The following is an 18,694-nucleotide window of genomic DNA, read 5'->3' on the forward strand; positions in this document are numbered from 1 at the left end:
AAATATAGACTAATGGGCCATCACCTTGATATGAAAAGGGTTGAAAACCACTGAGCTGAAACACCTGCAAACACTCACCTGAGTTTGATAGTGAAGACCTCTGTTTCCACAGCTTCTTGTAGAAGCTTTTTAGTTTAGTTTTTCACCAGCCTGGTAAAAACACTGACGACTCTAGTCTATATACTCGATGTCCATGTCAATTAAATGTTACATTACGAGTTATTCATTAAAACAAACGGCTTGTTCTTGTTGTAACAAACACTACAGCAGCGTGGTGGATGTTGGCGTGGATGCGGTTACTGTTTTTTCCCAGAAGGCGGCGTGGCGAGACCAGCAGGACTTAAATTCATGCACATGCGCATCCCGTGCACCGCGCGCAGCTCAAGGAAAACACGCCCCCCCCCCCCCCCCCCCCCACACACACACACACACACACGCACACGCACGCACGCACGCACGCACGCACGCACACACACACACACACACACACACACACACACACACACACACACACACACACACACACACTATTTATGTATTCATAAGACTGAATTACGTTACAGTATATGGCTGCATAATGTGATGTGATGTGACCATGGACTATAGCCCATGGTCTCGGAGTGATTTTCGTCTTTTTTTCAAATCCTCGTTTTCATCATTTTTGACCATGGGCTATAGCCCATCTCAGACGGCATACTATAGCACGCCGTTTTTCATCATTTTTGAGGATTTGAAAAAAAGACTAAAATCACTCGAGACAATGGACTATAGCCCATGGTCTCGGAGTGATTTTCGTCTTTTTCTCAAATCCTCGTTTTTCATCATTTTTTACCATGGGCTATAGCCCATCTCAGACGGCATACTATAGCACGCCGTTTTTCATCATCTTTGAGGATTTGAAAAAAAGACTAAAATCACTCGAGACAATGGACTATATATAGCCCATGGTCTCGGAGTGATTTTCGTCTTTTTCTCAAATCCTCGTTTTTCATCATTTTTTACCATGGGCTATAGCCCATCTCAGACGGCATACTATAGCACGCCGTTTTTCATCATTTTTGAGGATTCGAAAAAAAGACTAAAATCACTCGAGACAATGGACTATAGCCCATGGTCTCGGGGTGATTTTCGTCTTTTTCTCAAATCCTCGTTTTTCATCATTTTTGACCATGGGCTATAGCCCATCTCAGGCGGCATACTATAGCACGCCGTTTTTCATCATCTTTGAGGATTTGAAAAAAATACTAAAATCACTCGACACAATGGACTATAGCCCATGGTCTCGGAGTGATTTTCGTCTTTTTCTCAAATCCTCGTTTTTCATCATTTTTGACCATGGGCTATAGCCCATCTCGGATGGCATACTATAGCACGCCGTTTTTCATCATCTTTGAGGATTTGAAAAAAAGACTAAAATCACTCGAGACAATGGACTATAGCCCATGGTCTTTGATTTTCGTCTTTTTCTCAAATCCTCGTTTTTCATCATTTTTGACCATGGGCTATAGCACATCTCAGACGGCATACTATAGCACGCCGTTTTTCATCATCTTTGAGGATTTGAAAAAAATACTAAAATCACTTGAGACAATGGACTATAGCCCATGGTCTCGGAGTGATTTTCGTCTTTTTCTCAAATCCTCGTTTTTCATCATTTTTGACCATGGGCTATAGCCCATCTCGGATGGCATACTATAGCACGCCGTTTTTCATCATCTTTGAGGATTTGAAAAAAAGACTAAAATCACTCGAGACAATGGAGCCCATGGTTTCGGAGTGATTTTCGTCTTTTTCTCAAATCCTCGTTTTTCATCATTTTTGACCATGGGCTATAGCCCATCTCAGACGGCATACTATAGCACGCCGTTTTCCATCATCTTTGAGGATTTGAAAAAAAGACTAAAATCACTCGAGACAATGGACTATAGCCCATGGTCTTTGATTTTCGTCTTTTTCTCAAATCCTCGTTTTTCATCATTTTTGACCATGGGCTATAGCACATCTCAGACGGCATACTATAGCACGCCGTTTTTCATCATCTTTGAGGATTTGAAAAAAAGACTAAAATCACTCGAGACAATGGAGCCCATGGTTTCGGAGTGATTTTCGTCTTTTTCTCAAATCCTCGTTTTTCATCATTTTTGACCATGGGCTATAGCCCATCTCAGGCGGCATACTATAGCACGCCGTTTTTCATCATCTTTGAGGATTTGAAAAAAATACTAAAATCACTTGAGACAATGGACTATAGACCATGGTCTCGGAGTGATTTTCGTCTTTTTCTCAAATCCTCGTTTTTCATCATTTTTGACCATGGGCTATAGCCCATCTCGGATGGCATACTATAGCACGCCGTTTTTCATCATCTTTGAGGATTTGAAAAAAAGACTAAAATCACTCGAGACAATGGAGCCCATGGTTTCGGAGTGATTTTCGTCTTTTTCTCAAATCCTCGTTTTTCATCATTTTTGACCATGGGCTATAGCCCATCTCAGACGGCATACTATAGCACGCCGTTTTTCATCATCTTTGAGGATTTGAAAAAAAGACTAAAATCACTCGAGACAATGGAGCCCATGGTTTCGGAGTGATTTTCGTCTTTTTCTCAAATCCTCGTTTTTCATCATTTTTGACCATGGGCTATAGCCCATCTCAGACGGCATACTATAGCACGCCGTTTTCCATCATCTTTGAGGATTCGAAAAAAAGACTAAAATCACTCGAGACAATGGACTAGGCCTATAGCCCATGGTCTTTGATTTTCGTCTTTTTCTCAAATCCTCGTTTTTCATCATTTTTGACCATGGGCTATAGCACATCTCAGACGGCATACTATAGCACGCCGTTTTTCATCATCTTTGAGGATTTGAAAAAAAGACTAAAATCACTCGAGACAATGGAGCCCATGGTTTCGGAGTGATTTTCGTCTTTTTCTCAAATCCTCGTTTTTCATCATTTTTGACCATGGGCTATAGCCCATCTCAGGCGGCATACTATAGCACGCCGTTTTTCATCATCTTTGAGGATTTGAAAAAAATACTAAAATCACTTGAGACAATGGACTATAGACCATGGTCTCGGAGTGATTTTCGTCTTTTTCTCAAATCCTCGTTTTTCATCATTTTTGACCATGGGCTATAGCCCATCTCGGATGGCATACTATAGCACGCCGTTTTTCATCATCTTTTGAGGATTTGAAAAAAAGACTAAAATCACTCGAGACAATGGAGCCCATGGTTTCGGAGTGATTTTCGTCTTTTTCTCAAATCCTCGTTTTTCATCATTTTTGACCATGGGCTATAGCCCATCTCAGACGGCTATAGCCCATGGTCTCGGATTTGAAAAAAAAGACGAAAATGACTCCGAGACAAGCACATGGTCTCGGAGTGATTTTCGTATTTTTTTCAAATCCTCAAAAATGATGAAAAATGGCATGCTATATAGTATGCCGTCTGAGGCCATGGGCTGAACTTGAACCCACGACCTGTGGCTCACATAGACAGCAGCTTATCACAGAGTGCCACCATGCTCTCTGAGAATCTCCTCAGCTTTCCATCTCTTTCCAGTTCTCTTATGGATGTTATTCTCCAAAACATGCTGCAGAGTGAACGTAGGAGGAACTCAGCTGGATTTGAACTCACAACCTCTGGCTCACATGGACATCATCTTAACAAGGGTGCCACTGAGCTCTCAGTGATTTTTAGGTTGGAAGTTGTTCTTCTTGGTGTCACTTTTCAAATGGGGCCTTGGGATCATGTACAGAGCATTTGAATGGTGCTGTGCATCAAAGGTGTCTTTAGTGCTTTTAAGTGTGTGCGTGGATGTTAATCAGATAATACAGAGGAGAAACCATGACAGGACACAGACAGTCTCCCCATTGGTGGATGTGATCCTGGCAGCCAGCCCAGGTGTGTTCTGGTCCTGTTGATTGAGCTGAGAAGGACCTATAAACCTTCAAGGTTTATAGGCCCTGCTCTGCTCAATCAACAGGACCAGAACACACACTCGTTACTTTTCTTCCAGTTTATTATACTCGTCGTCACGCTACTAGTCCTACATACTTACACCTAGAAACCCCATTCAAACCTACTTAGGTTCATCTTATGGTGGACATGTTTGCCTGAAACGGAATCTTTCAAATGTTTCATAGTTTTAGAAATATAGTGCTTTCAAATTTGAGAAATCTACAATGGGGCTCAATGGCAGCTCTATGGCACGTAAAAAAATCACTTTCACCTAGAAACTCCATTCACACTTTTTATAAATCAGCTGACTATGGAGACACATGCTGTGTTTTGGAGTTTTGGAGTTATTTCCGTCTTTTTTTCAAATTCTCAAAACCATGGGCCTCAAAAAGGCAGAAAATCACTCCGAGACCATGGGCTATATATAGGCCATGGTCTCGGAGTGGTTTTCGTCTATTTTTCAAATCCTCAAAAATTATGAAAAACGGCATGCTATAGTATGCCGTCCGAGACCTGAGTGATTTTCGTCTTTTTTCAAATCCTCAAAAATGATGAAAAACTGCATGCTATAGTATGCCGTCTGAGACCATGGGCTATAGCCCAAGGTCTCGGAGTGATTTTCGTTTTTTTTTCTAATCCTCAAAAATGTAGAAAAACGGCATGCTATAGTATGCCATCCGAGGCCATGGGCTGAAGTTGAACCGACGACCTGTGGCTCTCATAGACAGCAGTTTATCACAGAGAGCCACCATGCTCTCTGAGAATCTTCTCAGCTTTCCATTGTGCTTCTGGGTGAAATGTTTTGTAGTTTCTCAGTTATTTCGTCTTTTTTTCAAATCCTCAACAATGATGAAAAACGAGGGAACATTGCCCAGCACCCCTACTTCCCTCAGCCATCTCCCTATTAGATCTGTCGAGTCGATTGGGGCTTTTAAATCGCTCCTCAAAACTCATCTGTTCTCCCTCGCTTTTAATTGCACCTGATTTACCTGTATTCTGATTTCCTCCTCTGTGCCCTTGTTTTATATTTTATTGTCTCCTTTTTCATTGCTTTATATTGCTATGCTCTTGCTTTGATTTGATCCCTGTGGCAAGGCTACGACAGAGCCTGATATGCCTGTGACAGCTGGCTGTGACAGGGTCTGACATCTATACAATTCTACTTATAATCCTATAACACGGTAGCTTGGGCACCATTTCATTTTCGGGTATATGATCCGCTCGATATCGTTACGTCATGTTGTAGTATTGTTTTGTAGTCGACAGGCAGGAACAATCAAACGGAACTTCCTTTTCCCTCAAACCGATTTTTCTCAATAAAAGCTGCAGGCTACGAGAGCTTTTATTGTTATTCTTCCGGTTTGAGGGAAAAGGAAGTTCCGTTTGATTGTTCCTGCCTGTCGACTACAAAACAATACTACAACATGACGTAACGATATCACCCGCTCCCGAGCAGATCATTATACCCGAAATGAAACAGAGACCAGGCTTTCCTCCGAGGTGGAAAGCCTGGTGAGGCGAGGTTAATAACACGGGGGTGTACTGGAGGTGGGCCGCACGGCACATCCACGGACATGCACGACGTTGCACGTGCATATCCATGAGAGTATGCGTCTACCTTGTGTATCGATCAAACACAACCATTCACGCCTCTTACCAAAGCTTACAAAAGCTGCCGAGTGTCAACGGCGTGAATTAACATTGGCTGCAGAGTTTATAGGTGTGTGGACTTCAAATCCCGGATGAAGTCCACAGCGCTCTGTTCCGTTTGACCTGGCAAAACCGATGCCGCCAAACAGAGCAGACATGCATCATTTACTGTACCATGCTTACATAAGACACCTCCACCTATAGCCCAGGTGCTCATGAACAGTATGTCCCTCGGTTTCAGCATACCATGAGACGAGGAACAGCATGCTCTGTGCGATCCTAACAACTGAACTGACCCATAAGAGTTACATCATCTTTTTCAAATGAACAATGCAGATTTCACTGTGCGTGCGTGCGTGCGTGCGTGCGTGCGTGCGTGCGTGCGTGCGTGCGTGCGTGCACAGTTGCACACGTGTGGTGCATGCATACGGGACTGTGTGCATGTATGGTGTCATGCAGTGACATCTATTTCCAAACACCAAACAGCTGTCCGTCTGGGTGTAGTGGAGCCTGAGATTAGATTTAAACAATAATGGTACCACTCTGTTGAGCACCATTTATATGTGTCTGTTTTCTGACTGCGTGTCCCTGTTTGTGGATGTGTTACTGCATTCCATGTACAGTAAACTGACCTACATGTCTTGTTCTGTGATAGGTCCACAGCAATATGTATGTTGTTGTTATCCGCAACAATATGCACACAATAGTGTCCTCACTTTGTTTCTGTCAGCCATTCGTCACTGCTGGGAGATCTGAATGCACACGTTTGTTGAAATGTCCTAGGCTGAACCGACCCTTATATATGCATGTCTGTATCCCTATATATTGGCCCTAATAGAAAAGAAATAGAAAAGTAGCTTTGGGAACGGTTTCCGAGCCATGTGGTCCGTATATGGCAGAAGCATACAGTATCTCATGTTTGCTGTAGCGTGTAAGGCAGCTTGATGTACAAGTATACTGTACCTGCTTCAGCCATGCTGTAAAAGCACACCTCCTGGACAGCATGACGCTCATGTCACCCCCAATCCAACGCTTGATGCTGAGTGCCAAGCAGGGGATTAGGTCCCGTTTTTCACAGTCTTTGGTATGACCCGGCCCGGGGGATTGGACCCGACCTTCCGATCTCAGGACGTACACTATAATAACTAATGAGCTAGTTTCAAAAAGGGCCATTGGGTCCCATTTTTATAGTCTTTGGTATGACCCGTCCCCCGACCTCCCAGTCTCAGGGCAGACACTTAATCGTTTACCCGCCAGGAACATAGGAATATTAACACGTAGAATCTTGTAGCCTGCCACAAACGGAAAAGCCGTTTTAACAGCGATGTATTCATTAATGCATGTTTTAATACGATCGTATCGAAATCTACCGTCCGTTAGCTTTGTTATGCTTCTGACACAATGGGCGCGGCCATTTTGAAAATGCGCGCGCATCCACTAACATTGCCGGCTCTGTTTTCAGACGGCTTTATCTCACAGAAGCGACATTGCAGAGGACGCTTTGTCCCAGACAAGCGTTTTCAACGGCCTGTAGCAGGCGCTGTGATACTCGCGGTCCACTTTTTCCACCACCGACCGAGAGAACGAGCACCAGCTTCGTCAACACACACGGAATGGTTTCATAGTAAAATGCGATACGGATATTTGGCTCTTCAAAGTAAGTGTCACGCGTGATTAAACCATGGCAATACGCAATCGAGGGATTAATTAATGGCGGCAGGCTAAGAGTTAACAGTTAGAGTCTTGTCGTTAGAGTGTAACCACAAGCCCAATGAGCTGGTCAATAAATACAAATAAAATAAAAACTATCCAAAGTCCCAAAAGAAAATGACATATAGGTTAAAATTGTGGAGGAAAACATGATTAGTGGTCTTTCAGCAATAAGATTACACTATAACCCTATAATTATGATTTAGAAACAGGTGTCCTCAAATTGCAGGGCTTGAAGTCAGGCAAGCGTATCAGGTAAGAACGCTGGATGTGCTCTGTATTCCCTGATGAAGGCTTAACCGCCGAAACGTTGGATTCACTTTTGTCTTACCTGCTGTCCTAATAAAATATTGGCACTCCGGCTAAGAATGCACGCACACCCACACATGAGGACTGTCTCATGTTGAAATATGTCCACTGAAATAAGGGGAGGGGGATACAACTAACACTGGAGAAGGATTAACGTCGCTAACCCATTAAATAATCAAACTTATAATCACCCTATAATGTCACAGTAACATTCATGATTTTCATGAAAATCGACATTCTATAGGGCATCGTTTTTCATGATGAAAATCATGAAAAACTATTTTCATGGTTGTCGACGATAAAATAACATGGACGGATACACACACACAGACAGACGGACGGAGTGCATACCTTCGGCCTGGTGGAGACAATAAACTATATTTTATCCATTCATGAGTTGTCCTTATACTGAACTGAGCCGGTCAATAGAATGAAGAGCTGAGAACTTTTGCAGAGAGTGCTGTATGTCCATAAAAGTTTACTTAGCTGTCTGGGTAACGACTACCAGATTGCTTTGTGATGCACATCATCATCACTCACACACAAGTGTGCTGTCCGAGCCATAAAATGTGCCGAGCATATACACATACTGTACACAGAGGATTATTGATTGATGGGGAGTCTTCTACACTGGGTGCGTTTGGAAATGTGCACAGGGAGCGCACTCGCCTATTAGTTTGTATTGGCAGTGCACTCAGTGTGCCTATATCCGAACGCACCCCCATAGTTTCCCCAAACCCATTTTGGTTCGCAGACCTATTTTTTCGGTCAGGACATGACTCCTAAGTAAATGCCCCCTTTCGTTTAATCGTTTCCCAAACCTTTTAAAGTTATTGTTTCAAAGGATTTTCAAAATGTATTAAAACAAAAAAAACAAAAAAAAACAAATCAAATCAATTATAATTAATTTAATCAATTAGGAATTTCATACATTCTTGTGGAAAGGGTGAATGTGTGTGAAGGTATCTTATTCAATAGAGAAAGTTACTAGAGTGAGCTGGACCAGTGTCCATCGCCCTGTATGAACCCAATTATAACTCATCTTCAGAAAGACATCCAACAACATTGCCGAGTTCAGGTTTTCTTCTTTTTGAGTGGTGCAACCACTCCTACAGACAGCTATGTGTGTGTCCCTGTGTCCCTGGGTCTGTCCCTGTGTCCGAGCACGGAAATATATAGCGCTTGTTCACCACTGTTCACCACAACACACAGACACACACGGGCCAGGGAGGAGTACAGTGTACAGTACAGTACAGTACACTGAGTACAGTACAGTACAGTACAGTACAGTACAGTACAGTACAGTACAGTACAGTACAGTACAGTACAGTACAGTACCACTCACTTCAGACGGGTCTGATTTTTTTTGTACTATTTAGCTTTTTGCAGAACGGTTTCGTCATAGACATATAGAAGTCATACAGCAATTACAGCGACTATTATTTACAAGTTTACTCCTTTATTTTCTTCAAAACAATCATGTACAGTTAATTAATAATGTACACATTTCAAAGCATGTGGAAGTAGAGAGGTACAGACCACAAAGAAAAAGACACTCGTATTGTAATCGTATTGGTTAAAGTTAACCAATATTACAACAATCGTGATCAATAGTGGCCTGCAAATCACAGTGATGTACAGCTAAATCATCAAACTGGCGTTTTGATCTGTTCTCCACTTGATTAATCATGGAAATTATGAATCCGCCATAAGCCCAATCATATTACCATAGATACCAACAGAATGAAAATTTTATTATTTTACAGATCATGGTTACTGCAACTTAAGTATTGTGTTCATTTATATTTTCATACAGAATAAAAAATGTCCTGGATTTTGTAATGACATTATCATCACAACTGTATCACTCTCCGCATTGTTCACAGTCAATCTGATATATTTTGAACACCATAAGAGTCAAACTAAAATGCTACTCACAGAAATAACTAAAATATGTCCATTAGTTGTCAACATGTGTGCGGGTTTATCCCACCAAATATCTACACCTCTGGCTCTTTCGCTGTTTGCGAAGCCACGTCTCGAAGGTGTCAGTAGAGGTCCAATGTTCCTTTGCCCGTTGGGCCAGTGGTACAGTGATAAAAGCTTTGCAACATTGAACATTCTTCCACCTGCTGTGTGAAATACTGTAAAACACTGGCTGCAACCTTCTGCCAAAATTAACCTTGACAGCTAAAACCATATGGCGTCTCACACTAGTGCTGTTATCGTCACAACATTACTGGTGGTTGTAGGAAAACAGTATCATCTCGACTGGCAGAAATCATATATTTGCTCATTGTGGAATCATAATCTATTATTACATTTGGGAGAATTCCACGTCGTCCACATATTTGTGCCCATGGAGCTCACAACTGTGCGCCATATTATATACAACTAGTGGAGTATGCGGAAGTGCCGTTCACGCCTTTGTCGCCGCGATACGTCACTGTCTTGACCCAACCCAGCGCTGTGGGGTCTGTCTTGACCCAACCCAGCACTGAGGGGTCTGTCTTGACCCAACCCAGCGCTGTGGGGTCTGTCTTGACCCAACCCAGCGCTGTGGGGTCTGTCTTGACCCAACCCAGCGCTGTGGGGTCTGTCTTGACCCAACCCAGCGCTGAGGGGTCTGTCTTGACCCAACCCAGCGCTGTGGGGTCTGTCTTGACCCAACCCAGCGCTGTGGGGTCTGTCTTGACCCAACCCAGCGCTGTGGGGTCTGTCTTGACCCAACCCAGCGCTGTGGGGTCTGTCTTGACCCAACCCAGCGCTGTGGGGTCTGTCTTGACCCAACCCAGTGCTGAGGGGTCTGTCTTGACCCAACCCAGCGCTGTGGGGTCTGCGACTACTGGGCAAACACAGTGCCACGTTCCTACGCCCAGCTTTTGCCGTTCCCTTGCTCGGTGTTGAAAGTGAAAAGTGTGAAAGAACACTTTTCTGTATCGCATCGAACTACAACACCATGGATGCACGTGGATTATCTCTCTCTCTCTTATTCAAGGAGAAAAAACACGGAACAACATGGCTAAAAGTCACATCGCTGTCTGCCTTCGTTCAAAATGTACGGTTTGTGTGTGTGCGCGTGTCTCACTCGGACACACGTTATTGACGGAGAAACAACACGGACCGCGTGGCGTACGTTAGACGCGGGCGTGCGATTCTAGTCATTATACGACTGTAGAAATGAGTGAGACGCTGGTGTCAAAATCAAGAAATCTCGCCCTAACAGTCTATGCGTGGATATAATTAGTAGAATCATGCACATCATGGAGTGCAATTCACAATATTACACAATCAACATTTGCCACTCTCCTCATCCAAATGTGGTAGGAGAGGACGACGACGTTGAAATAATATTGTGTGCCACTTTGGCAGTGAAAAGGTCAAACTAAGGTGTTGCCATTTTTAGGGACCACATCCACTGATTCATCGTGACGGAAGATTAAAGTTTAACATTTTAAGTGACCCATTTCTGCAGATGGTGCAGACACATCAAACGGTGCAGTGACACATGTCACACACTCCCCCTCCATCCCCAAGCTCGTCCACAGATCTTCCAGACATTTGTATCAATGCGGGTGAGTGAGTGGTCATGTCCCTCTCCTCGTATGGTCAGGTCTGCTCTCACAAAGCATAAAAGAGGTGGATGGCGTTTTTTTTTGTTCTTTTTATTAACTGTCTTGCTTTGTCTTATAACCAGGATTAGCCTAGATATATTTTTGTGTTGTTTCTTTGGCTGGATCACTGCTTTGAAGTGTGTTGTAGTGTAGAGGCAGCAAACACTTTTTTTTAGCCTGGAGTCCCATATGAAATGCTATATTGTTTGCTGAATGAGATTTGGTTATATTTGGATTTAATTAGTTTGTTTAGTATTTTTCTTTTTCTGTATTTGGGGGCCAGTGAATTGAGCTGGCATAACGATCATATGATCTTTAGCTGGAGTTGGCGGGTATAGGTACAGTTGGAGGCCATCGATATTGTCCTTTTCTTTTTGCTGAGGTTTGCGTGATCTGCGCAAAAGGACAGTTATTATGTTATAATTTAGCTATTGAAAAATAGCAGATCTACAAGCTCATAGCGCGCCACCGAGTGGCGCGCTACGAGCTTGTAGGGCTGCTATTTTTGAAAAATCGTGATTGAGGTCAGGCCTAAATTAATGGGTCAAATGATAAGGGACAATATCAGTGGCACCCAACTGTAGGCACAGTGTGTGCATGTCTGTATATCACTCGCATTACTGTAGTAATGCCAGGTAACACACACACTGACTTCAGGTCAAAAATACCTTTTTTTCCCCCTGCAATGTTATTGGCTACTCTACTGTCTGGCCTTGGAGCTCCAGACAGCTTTGACACCTTCTCCCCTGTCTCTTCGTAGAGCCATTGTGTCTTTTAAATATTGACTTGAACAATGGGCTGACTGGGAGGTGTGAAGTTCACTCCCGTGGGGGAGAAAGGGTTCCAGCGGTCAGTTGGAAATAAAACCAACAGCTAAATACGGTATAATAAATATGCCTAAATTCATATTTAGAAAATGTTTCAGATGAAAAATGATGAAAGATGAAAAAAAAGAAAAAATGATTATTTGCATTTAGGGCTTCATGGGCAAAGATAATCAAATTAAAAATCTCAAAATGGGTCAAAAAGACCTCACAGTGGCCTGGGCCGGCCGAGCGGTCCAGGCACCGAGGCTGGTAATCCTGACAGCGTGTCGCAGGTTCGAGTCCCGATCCTGACGACCTTCGCTGCGTATCTTCCTCCCCCCCCATCTCTCTAAAAGTAATCAGGGCTGGTGAGTTGTGACTGATTGTGGGTGATTATAGTTTTGATCAACTATCATTTGAATTGTTGGCACTAGTTGACAAGTGATATATTTATTCATTGGTGGGCAGTCCACACGCCACAGATAGTATGCTTACAGCGGGCTTCAGAATATTTTAGATTAGAGTCTGGAGCAGTGTTTTGATAAGAGGAATTAACGGGGATGCCTACACTGCCTGTCCCCTTGCATAGGCGCGGAAAGTTCTTAAAACGGCAGTGGGTGCCCTCCCGCCCCGCCCCCCAGTGCGGGAGTGCACTCGCATATTAGTTTGCATTACACAGTGCGCTATTTCCGAACGCGCCCATTGTGTCAGTGGGTGCTTCAGCCCTCAAGCACCCCCGGACTCGACGCCACTGCCCTTGCATGTCAATGTACTTCACTCTGTGGTCAAATGATTTAGCATTTATATACCCTCACTGCGTGTGGAGTGTGTGGCACTATTTTAGGACATATACCTGGCAGGAGGATTGTCTGTTCAGTTCTGGGTACCCTCAGTCAACAACACCAGACAGCAGTGTGACTGTGAAGGGATTTCCCTGAGGCACCTGTGTCCTGCAGAGCCTAAATAATCTTACATCTCTTGTCTAGACAATACTTGTCTGATCTTCCTTGCTCTCTGTGCCATAGTGACCAACAGGAGGACTGTGCAAGTGTTGCTTAAGGCAGTGGATTTCAACCCTTTTCATATCAAGGCCCATTATTTCTTTCGGCATTTGAGCCACGGACCACCATTTGAGGAGACTTAGCCTCAATATTGTGTTGGATAAGGTTTTGTCCACAATTCCATGGTGTATTGATGTGATGTGCGTGCTGTTGGCCTGTTGCACTTCCCCCCACTGTAGAGTGTGTGCATGTGCACATCTTGCTACCGGGGCGGACCGGGGTTTTTTCCAAACCACCCAAATCACTGAATGCTCCTTTAACAATCATTTAACTCTCGAGAGCGTAAAATGAAACAAAATGGACCTCTACAGGTCCATTTGGTTTCGCTTTACGCTCTCAAGAGTTAAAAAAAGAGTCCATTTGGTTACCAACTCTCCATCATTTAAATTTAACTGGGTTTAAGTTTAAAGTTGAACTGATTCTGTTTGAATCAAACAGACTCAGAGTGAATCTGCCCAAACTGTTCCTGAATACGATTGCCTGGTCCCCGCTGGCCATGATTCACATTGGCCTTGATTCTTCTGCACCCGAGTACATTTAATTCAACTGTATTCAATGCGTTCACATTGCAGCGATCCGTATCCGAGTACACTTCAATCTGTCCCGAGACTACCTCCATGCGGTCCCGGGAACGGTTGGGTGATCCGCTTCCGGGAACGGTACCGCAGCATTCACACTAACCACAACATCTGCCAAGTGGTCCCGAGTGCACACCACACAAGAGGATCAGATTGAAGTTTTGGGTGGGATTAATGGTGACAATTAAGTGACAAGGTTGAACACACATCAGTATATAAATGTCAGCCAGTAATCATGTTGTTTGCAAGATTACAGGAGGGAAATGTTTGCCTTTCATTATTAAAGTAGAGTATTAAAAAAGCAAATGCAGTAAAAAGCTAATCAGCAATACAAAGGCTTAGTATAAACACATCCCCAATAAAGCAATATGTCACATCCAATACATTATAGAACATGTTTTTCTTTTCTTTTTTCTTTTTATTTCTCGTTTCTCTTTTCATTTTTCTTTGGGGTGGGGGGATTTAGTCTGCATTTAGTCCAATTGCTACACCATTTCGATTTTCTGCCAACTGACCACAAATCCGACACTGATCATACATGATCTCTCAAGAATATAACGACACCAATGTCTTCCGTAACCAACCATGTAACCTTGTTTAACGCAATAACGTTTACTAATAGCCAAAGTGTATAATACAGTAAAGATATAGAATATACTACTGTATATTTAGGGGGTATGCTGAACCAGGACCTTGTGGAATCACCACTGTGCTAATGTATAAGCTCAATTTACACATAGTCAAGTACTGTACAAACAAAATTGGTCTTTAAAGTCTTTAAAATCACAGTGAAATCACTTTTTTTCTCCTCCAGTTCATGGCCCTCTCCTCTCGGTCCATGACGTAAGTGTTGGGCTGTGGGACCGATGCAATCAGGAGTTCCCATGAAGTTCTCGCCAGCTCTCGCGTACAAACGGGAGGTGAGGCGACAGTGCAGCGGATTCGACCGTTATCTCTGCATTGGAACGGCGAAATCATCCGTTATCAGCACGTTTGAATGGTGCCAAAATGTCCATACTGGCATCCTCACCACATAGCCTGGTCAAGGTTTCCCCCTGGTGGACGTGTCATTTCCAACTATTGTCGGTGCATGGAACTAGGAGCTACTAATATATACTATTCTCTGCCTATCAGGACGTAACTCGGACGGCGCTGAGTCGGGTCTGGTGGCCTTCGCAACGCTCGGCACGGCGACTCGCTCGGCTAGCGCCTCGCTCGGTGGTGCCTCACGTAACTCATGGCCACCAGACACGGCGCGCCTCCGTCAGGACATCAGTGATAATGACAATGCTACAATCGCAGATAATGACATACTGAACAGTGAGGATGCCAGTATGGACATTTTGGCACCATTCAAACGTGCTGATAACGGATGATTTCGCCGATTCAATACATGATACCAGTCGAATGGGGTGGACAGTGAGACAGAAACCAGATCACTGTACAGTGTGAAGGAAGAGGTACGCTCCACGGCCAAACGGGACAGAAACCATGGTGACATATAAAGGTTTAAGTAGCAGAGAAACTGAAAGAGATGGGAGAGAACTAATGAGAGAAGAATGGCTTTGTTTGCTGATCAAGACTGTCAAATATCAGCCTGGGCCGTGGCTCAGCGGTCCAGGCACCTTGGCCGGTAGCCCGAGTCTGGCAGTGTGCCGCGGGTTCGACTCCCGATCCCGACGGCCTTTACTGCATGTCACTCCCCCCATCTCTCTCCCCCAGACAGACAGTCAGCCTGTCTGTCTCTCTATAAAAAAACATAAAATAAAGGCGAAAGCCGCAAAAAACACAAAAAAATAAAAAGACAAATATCAAATATCTTAACCCTAGAACACTAAACCCAGGTGATTCTGGCCCGGTCCAGGCACCTAGGCTGGTAAAGGCTCATACATAGTCTGTATTTTCGGTGGTGGGGTGACCACCGAACTACAACATGACGTCACGAGCCGCGGTGAAGAGCAAACCACCGCCACCGCCCCAGCCCTTCTCTCTGTTTTTACTCACCACCGCTCAACGTTATTTCAGCTCTGGTGGTCAGCTCACCACCGGAGCGGTGGTCACCTCACCACCGAAAATCCAGACTATGAATAGGCCTTAATACAGCCTGACTGTGTGTTGCATGTTTGAGTCCTGGTCCTGAGGACCATTGCTGCGTGTCTTCCCCCCCATCCCCCTCAGCTGTCAACCTACTGTATTTCTGTCAACAAAATGTCATGTTGAAATATATATAAGAGTACCTCAAATTGCCATGTACTTTAATATATGTTGATATATTTTCGGTTATTAAAATTTACCCGGGTTTAGTGATGTGACAAAATTAAGGTTTAGTGATGTTGTGACAAAATTAACACATTTTGGGTTTTACACCCTTTTGGTGTTTTAAACATTATGTTATAATTTAGCTATTGAAAAATAGCAGATCTACAAGCTCATAGCGCGCCACTCGGGATCTGCTATTTTTGAAAAATCGTTAAAATGTGCCTCAAATCTTTCAGAAAATTGTCATGATTTAGAAAACTTTTTTTTTTTTAAATTTCAACGTCAGGCCTGAATGGGTTAAAGTTTCGTGTTCTAGGGTTAAGAATGGACTAGTGTGGTGCTCTTGTTTTTTCAGTGGTGCTCTAAGAGGTGTCAATTACGTAATATTTATCTAATTTAAGATTGTGTAAATGAGTCTAAACGAGTGACTTTACTGTACGTGACACTTTAACGACGCATGAATGTAGGACACGGACAAGAAGGGCTATTTGGAATCGTCTATGATGGGGCTATAGAAAAAAGTAGTGTTGGCCAAGTCTGTGTTCACACTGTCCACCTGTTTATGAAAGAATAACTACTGCCGTAGCAGACAACCCGCAGCACTCCAGGTTTAAACAAAATCCTTATAGGTGCAAGGTTTGTCAAACGCTGAGGAAGGCCATACAGGCCGAAACGCGTCCGTTTTTCAGTCTCAGAGGTAAATAAAATCATGCAAAAGGACATACAATGAGTGCTGGCATTTTCTTCATCTCCACCTGTTTATGAATACAAAAGTGCTGCCGAAGGCGCTTTTTCCTGCTGAAAACGAAAGATATACTCCACCCCCGACACTGGTACTGCACGGGGGATATCACAACCTTATCACAGCCTCACCCAGGGCCTCCCTCCGTCTGTACAAAGCTCATTTTGAAGCTCACTTCAGGCTAAGTAAGGGGCAATCTGAAGACCTGTTGAGCCGGCAATCTTTCAAGAGAAGCAGACTCAGCAGACACAAAATGCCTCATTGGGCAGCCGATAAAAACAAGTGGCCCACATCATAAGCACATTTCCTCCAAAAAAATTTAACCATTCTCAACTTTTGAAAGTGTTTCACTCGGCCAAAAAAAAAAGAGCTCACTAACCAGCCTTTTGCACTATGCGTTCACATTTTCTCTGGTTTTTAATGCAACAGCCTATCAGTTCAAAGGAGGACAGTGTGAACTGACTCGGTCCAAGATGGATTGACATAGAAAGTGCATTAGTGAGCTTCTACATTATTAACAAGAGCAGGTACGTAGCCTCGACCTGCTACAGAGCAACAAGCTACCTACCGTATACACAAGGTGTTGTCAGCGACTATACAGCTAGGGAAGCCATCTTGAGATGGAGTATAGTCATAGAATCAACGCATAAATATGTATTATTGACAAATATATTAAAACAGGGGGGAAATGTTTGGTGTCGAAGTGTCATAACTTGGATTTAAAAACGGACTGAACAGGGTCACAGAGTAGTAGTAACAGTAGTAGCCTAGGGAGGTTTGTGCGGCATATAGTTTTTAGTGTTAATATGTTTCTTTTAGCATTAGCCAAGCCTTCCTGGGTTCCCTCTCAGAAAAGAAAGTGTGAGTGTGTGTGTGTGTGTGTGTGTGGGGGGGGGGGGGGGCGTTCATCCTTATGTGAAGTCTTTGGAAACGGCCTCTATGAAGTTGGGAGCCGCCATGAGGATGGTGAAGGTGCATATGATGGAGAAAAGGGAAAAGGCCACCAGGCACAGTCGATCCACCACGGCCGCGGCAAACTTCCACTCGCTGCAGACGGCCTCGTCCTTGTCCTGGTCCCGGAAGCGCGTGGCGATGTACTGCACCTCCTCCAAGATGCGGGAGATCTCCGGCACGTTCTCCAGCAGCAAAGTCCTCGTCTGCTCGGAGCAGAGCAGGAGGGGGTGGTCGTGCGGGGACGACGACCCGTTCGTCTGGCTGCCTCCGATACCGCCGCCGCACATCACCACGCCCGAGTCCGTGCTCGTGGGGGGGAACGCGGGGTTGTCCGTGCCCATGGAGTGGTAGCCAAAGTACAGGTTCATGTTCCCGTTGGTTGTGGTGGTGGTGGTGGTGGAGGTGGTCGACGGATTGGACGCCTGGCCTGGAATGGTGGTCATGGGGATGCTGGTGGTGCTGGCGTGGTGCGGGGCAGGGTGGCAGTACTTGTAGGCGTTGGTCGAGGAGGTGCCGCTGTTGGAGCCGGTGGCCGCCTTGCGGTCCTCGCCGGGCTTTTTCATGCGGAGAAACCAGGCACACCAGTTGAGGAGGATGATCCTAACCTGGAGGAGGAAGAGATGCAAGCGGAGGCAGACAGAATGTCAGGGACAAAAATATGGACGAAGAAATGGATGAACAAAAGGAGATAAAGAAATATCGGAATGTTCAGCATGATTTCCCTCTGACTCACATTACCCTCAAGGCAATCTGGGAACCCAAAGGCAAAAAAGAAGGAAAATAATTCCCTGCGTAGAGACCGGATGTCGGACCGGCGTTCACTCTCCTTCAGCTCTCCTCTTCCGGTGGTGCGTCTTTGTTTACATTCCTACTGACAGCAAACTCTAGATTGCTTGCTGACAGATTCAGCTGCGGAGCTCTGAATCTGTCTTGAGAGATTACCCTATAATAGACTGGATGGATGTCGAGCGAGCATGTCAATGATGCCTCGGCTTGGACACAGACAGTTTGGACAGCTCACCAGAACAGTCACAACACCACACACT

At 44.3% G+C, this 18,694-nt stretch overlaps 1 protein-coding gene across 3 annotated transcripts in view; it reads right to left on the reverse strand.

Annotated features, from left to right (window-relative positions):
- Positions 1–17,062: 17,062 nt before the first annotated feature.
- LOC306922464 (neuronal acetylcholine receptor subunit alpha-7-like) overlaps positions 17,063–18,694 on the reverse strand; it is a 94,264-nt gene continuing 92,632 nt past the window's right edge. Inside the window, exons 10-11 of one of the 3 annotated variants that reach the window (XM_079500098.1) lie at positions 17,699–18,253; positions 17,069–17,604 (exon numbers count right to left, since the gene is read on the reverse strand). In XM_079500098.1, the coding sequence (XP_079356224.1) occupies positions 17,542–17,604; positions 17,699–18,253 (618 nt within the window). In that variant the 3' untranslated portion in view covers positions 17,069–17,541. Of the gene's footprint in view, positions 18,254–18,694 lie in introns of all 3 variants that reach the window. The other 2 variants (XM_079500099.1, XM_079500097.1) reach the window with 2 other exon arrangements.

This window comes from Electrona antarctica, assembly GCF_951216825.1.
Source record: "Electrona antarctica genome assembly, chromosome: 4".
NCBI lineage: Eukaryota > Metazoa > Chordata > Actinopteri > Myctophiformes > Myctophidae > Electrona > Electrona antarctica.